The 13,488-nt window shown below is 39.5% G+C and overlaps 1 protein-coding gene across 5 annotated transcripts in view; it reads left to right on the top strand.

Moving 5' to 3' along the window:
- Positions 1 to 7,029: 7,029 nt before the first annotated feature.
- The window catches only part of robo4 (roundabout, axon guidance receptor, homolog 4 (Drosophila)), a 41,160-nt gene continuing 34,701 nt past the window's right edge, over positions 7,030 to 13,488 (top strand). For 4 of the 5 annotated variants that reach the window (XM_077505786.1, XM_077505785.1, XM_077505787.1 and 1 more), the window contains exon 1: positions 7,030 to 7,394. In XM_077505786.1, the coding sequence (XP_077361912.1) occupies positions 7,199 to 7,394 (196 nt within the window). In that variant the 5' untranslated portion in view covers positions 7,030 to 7,198. Of the gene's footprint in view, positions 7,395 to 12,098; positions 12,171 to 13,488 lie in introns of those variants that run through there. The other variant, XM_077505789.1, reaches the window with a different exon arrangement.

Genomic DNA, 13,488 nt, shown 5'->3' on the forward strand with positions numbered 1-13,488 from the left:
AAATGAATCAAAACAAATCCTATTAGTTCCGGCCCACATGTCTATATTGTGTTCCTTTTGTGGCATGCATAACAATACAGATCCAAGTTTTCACACAAGCTGGAAAACGGGTGCATGACGTGGATACTTTTTGGTTTTGCCTTAAGAAACTGGCTGCATGATAACCAGAAAAGAGGTACTGAGAAACCAGCTATATGTTACATTTAAAATATATATATATACATTTTACCAGACAGTGTAGATTGCTCAATTAAATGAGTGTCATACGAATTAAGTGTCATTCTGTTTCCATTTGAATTTCAGGGTTGTAATCCAGAAAATGTTTTAATGTTTTAAAGCCTATAATCCCTGAAGGCCTTCCTTGGCTGACATTTTTGTTTTCACACAATTTCTCAGACTAACACACCGCTATAATCTTTGCTATCCGCCCCCCACCACTTTTTTCTCCTTTGGTTTCCTCATTTGATTTTTTTTGTGGCTAAACTCTGTGTCTAGCGAGTGGGAAAATGATCAGAACAAAGCAAGTGGGGGGTTGAGGGATCATTCGAAACTAGGGGACAAAGTCTTTGTGGCACAGCCAGCTGGACATATAAAGAGACGGGGGTGGGAAGATGGAAGAAAGAGCAATGCAAGGGTAAAGAGGTGTGAGCCGAAAGCTCGGGAGTGTGAAGTTTGAAAACGGCAAAGGGGATGTGGTGCACTCCTCTCCAGTAGATTCTGCATTCAGATGCACTCGAGCAGAAATTCGAGTTGCCCTCTGATTGTGATATGTATGCCACCATCTCCCCACCAAGCTCTCAGTCTACAAAAATACATTAATGTTTGGTAGACACGGACACCAAAGTTGGCGCACTTACCCCAGAAGAATGAGTCTCAGTTCAAGTTAAATCATCCATATAGCAATGTTTATCAGTCTTCCTGAAAGTATGGTAAATACAGCTATTTTGTGTGCACTATGAGGTGACACAAATGTTTACCATTTGGGCATTTCCACCATGTTTAAAGCCATGACAAAAAAGAAAATATTTTCTGTGCATTCTGTTGTCAATTGTTTATTTTCCCTCCGTCCTTGAGTAGCTGCAGGCTTTTTATTTCTTTCTCTTCTAAGGAATAGCTCCATTTGGTTTCCTAAGGAGCAATTGAATGCTCAGATTAGCAGTCAGGTTGCTCACCTCCAGCCCTCTGCTGCTTGAACATGGCACCCTATTGTAGGACGAAGAAATCTTTATCAGTGGAGTGGTGGTTTATTTTAACATTGTTGAAGAACTAATTTAATACCGTCAAAGCTTAGGGAAAGCCAGTGGCTATAAAGATAAAAGAACAGAAACAGCATGGGTGGTCATAGCAGTCCCTGAACTGAAACATGCTCTTTTTGCAAAAGTGTTGTCAAATCTACAGGAATTGTTAATCATGGACTTGATCTTGCTCTGTAGCCATCTTGTACCAACTGCTCCTTTCTATAGTGGCAAAAGAACTAAATAACCAAACTGTCGAGGTTTCCAGCCTCTCAAATGTGAATATTTAGATGCCTTTAGTCCTCAATGAAAGCAGGTAAATTGTCCTTGTGTTTTACTTGTAAGATAAACAAGTCACTCGTGGACATAGCTTGGATTTAGAGTAACTGGCATACAATATCTACCATGTGTTGCGTACTGTTACATTGTGTTGCCCAGTTTGCTGTCCAAAGCGTGATTAAAGACCCTTTCACACTGCATTCATTCCAGTACACAAGCCCAGCATGTCTGTCAACTAACAGATTCTGACTGACTTTACAACTGTTGAATATTCTAAAGTTAAAAATGTTCTGAAGTACCACTCGTTTATCACACCCAAGTGGGGTGAAATTTGTTCTTCACATTTGACCCATCCCCTGAGGGAGCGGTGTGCATCAGCAGGCATCACACTCAGGAATCATTTAACCCCTCAATTCCATTTTGATAGTCTTTGGTATGGCCTGGTTAAGAATTGAACCCACAAACTCCCAGTCTCAGGGTGGACACACTACCACGAGGGCACTTAGCTTCTACCTCATATTACAATCAGTAATTTTGTGGGTCAGTCAGATTTGACCAGATGTTGACTTCCCTAAATATACGGTTGTACAACAGTGTTGCCACAGTTACCTTGAAAAAGTAACTTAGTTACTTTACTGATTACTTGGTTTTAAAAGTAACTAAATTGCGTTACTGATTACTTGATTTTAAAAGTAACAAAGTTAGATTAAAAGTTACTTTTTTAGTTACTTTCAGCAGCTGCCGATAACACCATCTCAACATAAAAATAATGCAGTAGAAACGGAGTTCCAAATACTTTATTGAAAGTGCATTTTTAACATGAAAATAAAGTTTTTTTTTATGAAAAACAAAATAGGCAGTCTCTCTTGACTTCTTGTAACGTAAATACTTTTTATAAAACAAAAAATAAAAATCTATCCAGGTTGAAAATGAAAATCCCCTAAATTCCTCTATTGTTTGTTTGTTCCGCTATTCCAGTGTGTACACATGTATCAGTTTAAATATTTATTAGTAGTTATTGACAGTTATAATTGTTTTTTGGTTTGTTTGTTTTTTCTCTTCAAAATAAGGATCAGGAAAACAAAAGGTTGATAATTTAATGTTAAATATAAATATTTAACCTTTAGACAGACACCAACACAATTAAACAGAATATTTGCACATTGTGAAGTATTTCAGAAACATAAATTTAAGACATGAAATAAACCTACCGTCCAGCCAAAAGAAATATGAAGCCACCTTATGGAACAATAAATCTATCAAACACATTTTAACCACTTAATATATGCAAAAATATTTCCAAAAGTTCATTTCCCTTTTTAATCAACAATTTTTGTATTGAACAATTTTTTTTTCTTTTGTCATCACTTTCATTTTTGGTTAATGTATGACATCTTTTTTTGTTTTTTTAATCTGAGACACGATGATGACCACAGAATCACTACTGTTTATATTTTGTTTTTTGGGCTGTCGTAATCGCGGGCACGTCTCAGTTCTCCTATCTGCTGCTCATGCTAGTTGTAGACATTGACAGGGAGCCACAAACTGAGAAATGAGATACTTGCAGTGTGCTTTTAGCTTAGCTGGTGTGTTGGCTGTGGGACATACCTGTGTCGTTTGAATCCATGCATTGGATCGTCACGGGAGTTCTTCTTTTTGGCTCGCGCGCAGTACCAACGCCGGCCCGGGACATATAAGTGCACCGAGAGGACTCGATAGCCATGGGAAATACCGAGATGTACGGCACTGGCTTCTGCTAACTGTCTCCATTTGTATGTTGTCACTCGTTGCGCGCGCGCGCGCGCGCGCGCGCCGTGTCGCAAGCACGGAAACACGGAAGTAGCTTGAATGGTTATGCTACTGAAATGTAAACAAAACAAGTAGAGCACGGCGCAGAAATCTTGCTATTGTTATGAAAACCATAAAGCCTCACTCGCAACCGATACGGTCGTTTAGCTCCCCTTGACGAACGATGGTTCGGTCGAATCGTTTTTTTGTTCCACCCCTACTGAAAACGTAACTTGTCTGACGTCACTCCCCCTGGCGAGAGGGCGGAGACGACCTCATCCCATAATGCTTCACGGACCAGTTGAGGATGGAAATAAATTATTTTTTTTACCACTTTTATGGTCCATAATGCACACTTTTTTTGTTGTGTTGTGTGCCTGTTGGTTAATAAAACTAGTAGTAAAAGTATCATCACTTTTGTTTTGAATGTGCAAACCATTCATGACCAGACCATGGCTGAATTCAGTGTGGTGATCAATGACTTCTGCCTCATCTTCGTAGTTAGCAGTAGTTGTTTGTGACTGTTACAACAGTGAGATAGTTTGCCTTCTTCATGAAAATGTGGAGTAACGCATTGATTCTCTGGACAGTAACTTTAATCAGACTACTTTGTAGAATAAAGTAACGCGTTAGACTATTAGTTACTTTAGAAAGCAACTTTTTTGAGTAACGCGTTACTAAGTAACGCGTTACCGGCAACACTGTGTACAAGTCACCAGTTTATGTGTTTTTGGCCATCACAGTTTAAGAAAACTGGATGACATGTTGTTTACCTGTATTTAAATTTGCAATTAAGTATGAAAAATTATGATCAATTGGTGGCTGGTTGCCTTGATAAACAATTTAAAATTGCAGAAGCCTTCAACTTGACCCTTAGCAATTTTCATAACTTCCATTTGCTGCTTGTTTACAGAAAACAAAAGTTATAGCTATCTATGGTTCTATGAGTTCCAGACGACCACCAGAGGCATTGCTTCAAGCGCTGAATTTTCCCTTCGCACATGCACAGTTCGAGTTATGCATACCAAAATAGTCACCTGTGACCACTGGATGGCCCTAGAAAGGTATAAATTCCGGTGTCACCAGAGGTTCATTTCATACGGACTCATCTCGTTGCAACCATTAGGATTCCAAGTGACAGGATGCTCTGGCAGTAGAAACCACGTCCGGGCCGACCAGAAAACCTGAAGAGCCCTCTGAAGCGTCAGCCATAGAGGGAGTGGTGGAAAGGCGTCAAGAATGCACTATGGCCACAGATGTACCACAGAGGGCTAGTGGTTTCTCTCAGGGAAAACCAAAGGGGCCAGTGGATCAAGTCTTCGGAGGCAAAGAGATCGACTCCCTCTCTGTCGAAACCACCCAAAGTCATGCACACCACCTCTGGGTGGAGACACAACTGTCCTGGAGGAAGATCCCGATGATAGAGTAATTTGGTTCAGATCCCCTGGCAGATACACATCCCATAGATTGGTGTCCAATGTCACCTAATAAAAATGGTCCTTTGAGAGGAGATTAGAGTGGACTTGGGCAAATTGACCCTATGCCCAACCGGGCCACATCCGACAGGAGATCGGCGGTATCTTGGACCACCTGAACCTGCGACAGCATGCAGATGAGCCAGTCATCAAGGTCTGGAAAACATTCATGCCCACAGACTGTAGGGGCGCAAGAGCAGCCTTCACAAACCGAGTGAAGACCCGTGGGGCGAGGGAGAGCCAGAAAGGGAGCACACGGAACAGCCTCTTGAGGTAAAATGGAGAACCTGTTGGTGTCGAGGTGCGATAGAGACGTGGAAATAAGCATCCTTCAGGTCTATAAATATGAACCACTCCCCCTGGGCGACCGTCTGCAAGACATTGGTTGTAGTCGACATGCTTAATTGCAATACCTTGAGATGTTGATTGAGCCCGAGGTCCAGTATTCGTCAGTACCCGTCAGTTTTCTTCGACACAAGGAAGTAGGTTGAGTAGAAGCCCCTGGGGTGCACCCTTGATCGCGTCCTTAGGCTACAGGGTGGACAGCTCCTGATACAATGCCAAGGCCTTTGCCGGGATGGTGATGGCGGTTTCCCTGACCCGACAGGAGACAGGGGGCCTGCACCGGAACTGAAGCTTGTGCCCATTGGTCAAGATGGAGACCACATATGAGTTTGAGGCGCAAACAGCCCAGTGAGCTGCTGATGGTGGGAAAAGTGACCTACGACCGGCCCCAAATGGTAAATAGTACTTCATTTATATAGAGCTTTTCCACCTTACAAGGCCCTCAAAGCGTTTTACATTTTGACTTCCCATTCACCTACTGATGACGCAGCATTAGGAGCAATTGGGGGTTCAGTATCTTGCTCAAGGATACTTTGATGTGGTCACAATTGCATGGGATCGAACCCACAACCTCTGGGTTGAGAGACAACCACCATACCCATTGAGCCACGCCGCCCTCAAGGCCTCAGTCCCTGGACCTCCGGCCCCTAGAGACTCGAGAGTTATGGTGGGTAGGACCTGCAGCCTGGGGCTGCCCTGGAGGTAAGCAGGCAGAAGAGCAAAAGTCCGCAGCCGGCCTCTGTGGGGGCCGCTAGGGGCCATAGCGCCCCATGGACTGATACTGAGGCGAAGGGTGGGAACAAAGAAAAGTAGAGGGACCCCTGGGTCTATTCTTTGGGAGAAGACACCTATTAAGGATGGAAATTTGCTGCCTGGTTTCACAAGCCCTACCTGAACTCTCCAGTGCCCCCACTGCAGCTAAACCAAAAAGCTCCCCCGGCTCCACAGGAACGCTATAGAGAGCTCTTCACTGAAGGATACGGCAGCATCCACATGTCCTCTTGCAGGGATGCAGAGAGAGCTAGCAAAAGGTGAGCCAGAGAATTCCCAATGCGACAGCAGACGCACCAGCGTTATAGGTAGTGTTCCGATACTGTTTTTTTGGGGGGGATGGATGGATGGATGGATGGATGGATGGATGGATGGATGGATGGATGGATGATTATAAAACCCTTGCTTCAAGTGTCTAAGATTAACCTGCAAAAAAGTTGCTCCTCATTATTAGAAAGTTGCTCCTCCAAAGTAGTTGATGAGCAAAACTGCACTGCAAAGGAAAAAAAGTTATTTCAAGCCTTTCCCTTAAGGAGCCCAAGCAAATGAACCAAATGTGTTGAATTGAAACCCCTGCATTGTCACATGGTTGAATTAGTTACGTGGACAACATGATGTATGAGCGTCATACTGTGTGTGGACTGGCAGCTACAAATTTGCTCAGCAAGTGTACTGGTGGGAGGTCGGCCTTTCGTGCGGGATAGCTATTATAATTGTTGTATTAAAACGTGGTAAAAACTTTTTCTTTTTTTTCTCTCTCTATGGTAACCTGACAAATGTATCATTTTACGTAAACAGAAGAATGTCAAACATATAGAGCGTAATGCGATGACTTAAAACAAACCTAGTGCAATTAAAATGTGTTTTCATTGAAATACAATGGAGAGCGTTCTCTGTGTTACCCACCTTTTGAACCTTCTTTGACTCCCACCCCCCAGCCTCAGTCTGATCCTATGCAGATTGAATGGCATACATGTGTGACAAGACAGTACCCCTTGGACCCTTTCCCTATTTTCTCAGCATGCGCTCGGAATCTCTCTCTTTGAGGGTGGGGGTCTTTGTTTCCCCCAACTTCTCCCTCCTCTTTTCTGTCCCCCAAGGAAAAAGTACCCAATGAGGAGGATGAATGGGACCAAAGAGGAGCTAAATTAAAGAGAGTGAGATCAAGGGTCCTCCGGCATGTTTATGGATTATCATCTTATACGTATGTGGGTTGGAATTTTGCAACGTTAGTCATTCACTCTGCATGGGTGTCGCAGTAGAACCAATGCAGATTTTTGGTCTGGCAGGGTTTTCAGGCTCAAGATGAATGTCAGTGCATGGCTACTCTATGTGTCATGGCTCTACACTTGGGCTGAGTACTCTCAGATGTGCAAATGTCAAGATCTCTGTCCATCAGAACTGGAGAATAAGAAGTACAAGACCCGTATAAAGGCGCATTTACACAATCCTCTTGGACAAAAGTATGCACCTCTCAGGAGCAGGCCACACCACAAAAAAGGTGAGTACTTAATTTAAAAATGGTGAGTCATGTTAGCTTCAAATTTTGACAAGGATGTTTTTTTTTTTTTCCCCCATAATCAGTCAGAATAATATTGCTAAATGCTATATTGATCTTCATCATTTATAGGACTCCCAAAGAATTGAGACTCAAAATCTGTTGAACAGTGTTATTGTAATTACAGATATGAGAAATTATTTTTATATTTGAAATGCGTGTCTTGGCCCACCATTATGTGTTGTTTGGCAATGTCATAAGGATCATATATAACTATAAAGCCACTAGACATTAAAGCAGAGACCGTCACAATCCTCAACTATTAATACAAGTGTCAATAAGTCATATAACTTTGTACTTAAGTTTGTGTGTCTTCTTGTTTGTTCGTTAGTAGCTTGCTTCTTGGTGAATGATGATGTTGATTCTATGATTCTGGTTTGAACATTTCCATTGGTAACCCAATCAACTCGATAGCAAAATAATAAATTTCAGAGGCTGCGGGTTCAATTCCAGGCTCCAGCCTTCCTGTGCGGAGTTTGCATCTTCTCCCCGTGCCCGTGTGGGTTTTCTCCAGGTACTCCAGTTTCCTCCTACATTCCAAAAAATATGCATGGTAGGTTAATTGAACACTCTAAATTATCGCTTCATGAGACTGAGAGTGTGAATAGTTGCTATGTGTGCCCTGGGATTGGCTGGAAAACAGTTTGGGGCTTACCATGCCTACTGCCTGAAGATAGTTGAGATAGGCTCCAGCACGCCTGCGACCCCTGTGAGAGGTGCTCAGATGATGGATGGATGGAAAATAAGAAGAAGAAGAAGAAGAAGAAGAAATCATCACTCTTATCCAGATCGTCACCAAACTGGATTGATATATAAAGTAATGGTGACTTATGTCCTTTAGTTTAAACATTCCTATATACCTTGGAAGAGGACTTCACCTTCTGTGTGCTCTTGCTTTATTTTGACAGTACATTTCCACTGGGGCTCATTCGCTCTTTTGCTTCTCCGTCCCACCATCCTTCCCCATTCCAGTGTGTGTTTTGATCATTAGTCTACATCGTGTGTGAGGGTTCCTTCCTTCAGACTTGTCTTAGTGTCATGGATTGTATTGAGCTGCAGCAAAAGGCTTGGAGAGGATGAAGTTATTCTTTATCTCACCACACCTTTTGTTGCAGCCGGAAAGTTGATGGAAGTCGGGGTCATCGCGCCCAAGTTGGCAGATCAAAAATAAACATCAATCACTTGCTGCAAGGTCTCAAAACTGAATATTACCCTGTCAAGGCTATCTGGTTGCTAAACATGGTCATGAATGGCTGTGGTGATTCACAGGACAAAAGGTGTTGTCTTTGATGAGGTTGAAAAAATTAGCAACTGGACAATGTTTATGTCATACTACAGTAGCCCAATATTGCAGTCTCTGATGATCTGATTGATCTGATACAGATTTCAAAGACCTTTATTTTAAGTGCAACATCAGACTTGACTAAATGTTACTGTGTGGAATCCTGGGATAATCTAGTTTCTCTCCTATGTGGATTGTGTTAACAGTCATGGCAGTGATGTTCATGTACTGTATTATTGTTGTGTGAAGGCTGGAAGCTGGAAATTAGCCCTTGTGCATCTAAAGCAGGGCGGCACGGTGACCGAGTGGTTAGCACGTCCGCCTCCCAGTTCTGAGGGCTCCGGATCGAGTCCAGGCTCCGGCCTTCCTGGGTGGAGTTTGCATGTTCTCCGGGTACTCCGGTATTCTCCTCATTCCAAAGACATGCATGGCAGGTTAATTGAGCGCTCCGAATTGTCCCTAGGTGTGCTTGTGAGTGTGGATGGTTGTTCGTCTCTGTGTGCCCTGCGATTGGCTGGCAACCAGTCCAGGGTGTCCCCCGCCTACTGCCCAGAGCCAGCTGAGATAGGCGCCAGTACCCCCGCGACCCTTGTGAGGAATAAGCGGTCAAGAAAATGGATGGATGGATGCATCTAAAGCAGTGATGTTCGTATATAACTTTTTTAAAATCGTGGGACAGGCTACTTTCTCCCAAATGATGGTGTGATCAAAGAAGCTTTTTAAGAGGGTCTTTATTTTAAAATGCAACATTGGATCTGAATACATCTATCTGGTAGCAACTCAGAATGCCTATAGAAGTTGAAGTTTGAAGTTTATTGGACATGTAAACATAACATACAAACAAACAAATAGCAAGTAAAAATTGAGAGAAAGAAAAAGAAAAAAAACCTCAAAAACAATCATTAGAAATGGTTTACATTTCCAAAAGGAGTAGGAAGAAGTAAAAAATTTATCTAATCCTACCCCTTACTCTTTACATCTTATTTCAACAGTGAATTAACACATCACAATAAAAGAAAATGTACAATTATACTCATGTAGACAACCCCACTTCAACACACCACAACACTACATCATTGTACTCACTCATACAACCCTCATCACCCTCACAGTGGAATCAAAAGAACATTTCATTCCATTTCTGCAATTGTACCGGTTCACGTCTAATCCAAATAATACTCTTGAACTTTATATTTGAACATTTTTTTTTAAACTCAACGATTGACTTAATTGCATCTTTTAAGGTCATTACCAAAACTATTCCACAAATGAACACCTCTTACAGAAACACACCTTAGCTTAATATTTGTTCTTGTTTTGGGTTTTTTATAGACACTTGTAACCCCTTATCTCATAAGGACTGTGTCTAATTTCAAATAGCTTCTGAATACTGTGGCAGAGTATATTGTTGCTAACTTTATACATTTGTGCTATTTTAAACTCAACTAAGTTGTAAAATTTCATTGCGTTTAATTTAATAAATAGTGAATGTGTTGGTTCACTATATTTTGATCGATTAATAATTCTTATGGGTCGTTTTTGCAACTTGAAAACAGAGTTAGTATTTGTTTTATATGCATTTCCCCAGATTTCCACACAATAAGTCAAATATGGTAATAATGAACAATATAATGTGTATAGTGATTTCATATTCAGAACATCCTTAGTTTTATAGAGTATCCCTATGATTTTTGACATTTTCTATGTGTGACTTCCAACATAATTTATCATCTATAACTACTCCAAGAAATTTATTTTCATACACCCTTTATATTTCAATTGAATTCACCAGAATTTTGACTTGATGAGTGATTTGTCTAGTACTAAAAACTATGAACTTTGTTTTAGTTAGATTTAATGATATATGATATGATTTATTCAATTCGTACTCCACAGTAGTCAGAAGCTGCTTCAGGTTTTCTCCTGAACAGTAAAGAGTTGTGTCATCAGCAAATAATACACTTTTGAATATTTTCGAGACACAATATACTATCATTTATGTACAGTATAAATAATTTAGGGCCTAGAACAGACCCTTGGGGAACTCCATGAGTAATCTTCAAGTGATTTGAATTTATATTGTTAAACTGCACATACTTGAATGGATGTGTGAAACCCAAGGTTATTTTAGTTAACTAAAAGTAACGAAAAAAATAAAACTAAAATTCAAAAACAAATTTGTTAACGAAATACAATAAAAACAAAAATGCTTTAAAAAAAAAAACACGAAAAGTAACTGAAACTACATTTTATGTTTACAAAACTAACTAAAACTAACTGTAATTACAGCAAAAACGTCCTTCGTTTTAGTCTTTGGTAATTGATTTAAAGCATGAGCCTTTGCGGATGATTTTAAATGTGATTTAAAGTAGATTTATTTTTATATTAACCGGAAAAAGGAGGTTTGGAAGTGAGTCACACAGAATTCACGTCATCCAGCAGCAGCCAATAGAAAAGCACCTTCAGATGACGTCTCCCATGGTGTTTTTTTTTTTTTTTTTTTTTTTTTTTTTTTTTTTTTTTTTTTTAAATATTGCGCACAAGTACGGAGCCCCTAAAGTGACATGGGAGAAAAAAAAATAAATTAAATGTTTCTCGTCCGGACGAGAAACTTTCTCGTCCGGACGAGAAACTTTTCTTGTCCGGACGAGAAAGTTTCTTGTCCGGACGAGAAAGTTTCTCGTCCGGACGAGAAAGTTTCTCGTCCGGACGAGAAACTTTTAATTTATTTTTTTTTCTCCCATGTCACTTTAGGGGCTCCGTAATACACATTAAAAAAAATAAAAAAAATAAATAAATAGATAAATAAAACTAATACTGAAACTAACTAAAACTAAACTAGAACGAAGCATTTATTAAATAACTAAAACTATAACAAAAACTAACAGAACCACCTTGAAAACCAATTAAAACTAACTAAATTATATAAAAAATAATAATAATAATAAACAAAACGAAATCAAAATTAACTAAAATGAAAAAATCCAAAACTATAATAACGCTGGTGAAACCAGAACTAATATTAATTAATATTCTGCTGAAATCAGGTGTAATCAAATATAAATAAATACAATCAAATATGTAGATTTCCTAGGGCTTTTAATTTTAAAATGCCACATCAGATCTGAATGAAATTTCCTGGGTTCGATCAACAGCTAATCTAATTTGTCCCAGAAGTGAATGATTGCATAATAACAGACTGGGTATTTTCTGTAATTATTTTTCATCCAAAGCATCGATTTCCCTGTATTTATGTAAAATGCTTTTATTTTGAAATCTGCCCTTGCAGCTCATTGGCTGCGTGTTACCGTAATGCAGAGTATAAACAAAACTTGACAGGAATGTGGAGACTGTTTTAACTTGACTTGGACTGACTGCAGTAATGTCTAGAGGTGATTTCACGCTCTTCCATGTGATAACTGCACTTCTTTTGCCATGTAAGTTACTTCAGTACTGTGCTATTATTTCTTGTAACATGTGTTGTCACCACATTAAATGAGCTGTTGATTTGTTTTAATAATACATTAACAATGATATGGCTGATGGCTGGTATAACGTATATTGTGTGCAAGTGTAAGGTCATTTTAATAAGTCAACATAATATGTAAAGTGTAATCAACAATCTTTTTTTTTTCAATCCGAACTTAAATGTGTTTGTAATTGTTTATTTAGTAAATATTAATTACTGGCAATGTTTCATCAGTGTGTGTGTACACTGAGTGGAAATCGACTGGCCCTAGGGTGTTGGGAAGTCCACCCTATAAATAAAAAAAAAATAAAAAATAAAAAAAATAAATCCTTTGAGTATAAGTTTCAGTATAAGTGTTTTGAATAACATTTATGTATAATAAAAGGCTTACATTGATACTTGAAAGATTATTATTTTTTTGTTAACTTTCCATGTGGAGTTACTGTGACAATGTGGCCAAGTAGGGTATTGTTGTCTGTTATTTGAGGCATTTCCGCTTCTCACGAATGAAAGAGCAATTGAGTGTGCAGTAGCTGTTGAATGACACTCGATTTGATCTCATCAGTTTTGTACTTACGTTCATTTGGAGCAAAATGAACAATGAGTTGTCAATCTAGTAGTTTTAAAATGTCTTTTAATGCAGAAATATTAGTTCAACAATTAAACTTATCCACATTGAAATCACTTATGTTTTTGGTCAATTTTAAGTTTACCAGTTTACAGGCGTGATCAAGTTGATTGAAAATAAACACCTCAAGTTTCTAGTTCCCAGGTTCTTCAATTGTTCCTGAGTGCCTAGGGCTTCCTCTTCTATCAGGAAGCCGATCATCACCCCCGTTTCCGTGGATGTGGTCATCCAACTTTGCAGGAAATTCAAACAATGGCGTTCATGTTGCACACCCTGCAAACATTGTTTGTTGGTAAAAGGGTATAATAACCTTTTTGCTTTGGATTAGGGCTGGGTAATATGGGTGGGTAGGCCAATTTTCTTATCAGTTATTTAACTAATCGAAAAAAAAAAAGGTGTTAAATGAGTTAAAGGTAAACTACAATAAAACACATCTATCCAATGCTATTCAAAATATCTGGTAGAAAAACTAATTTCCAAGGAATGTGCAGTGTTTTTGTGTACATTCTAATATGTTGTAGCATTGTCATAGGGTGTAATGACATGTGCAACGTTTACATCCACAATAGCAGTCCCATAACTGCATATTTGCATATATGCGTTGATACAGTTACATAAACATTCATTCACTGTTCATACCAAATGCAGCATCTTCAAA

This window comes from Festucalex cinctus, chromosome 18 (assembly GCF_051991245.1).
Source record: "Festucalex cinctus isolate MCC-2025b chromosome 18, RoL_Fcin_1.0, whole genome shotgun sequence".
NCBI classification, from domain to species: Eukaryota; Metazoa; Chordata; class Actinopteri; order Syngnathiformes; family Syngnathidae; genus Festucalex; species Festucalex cinctus.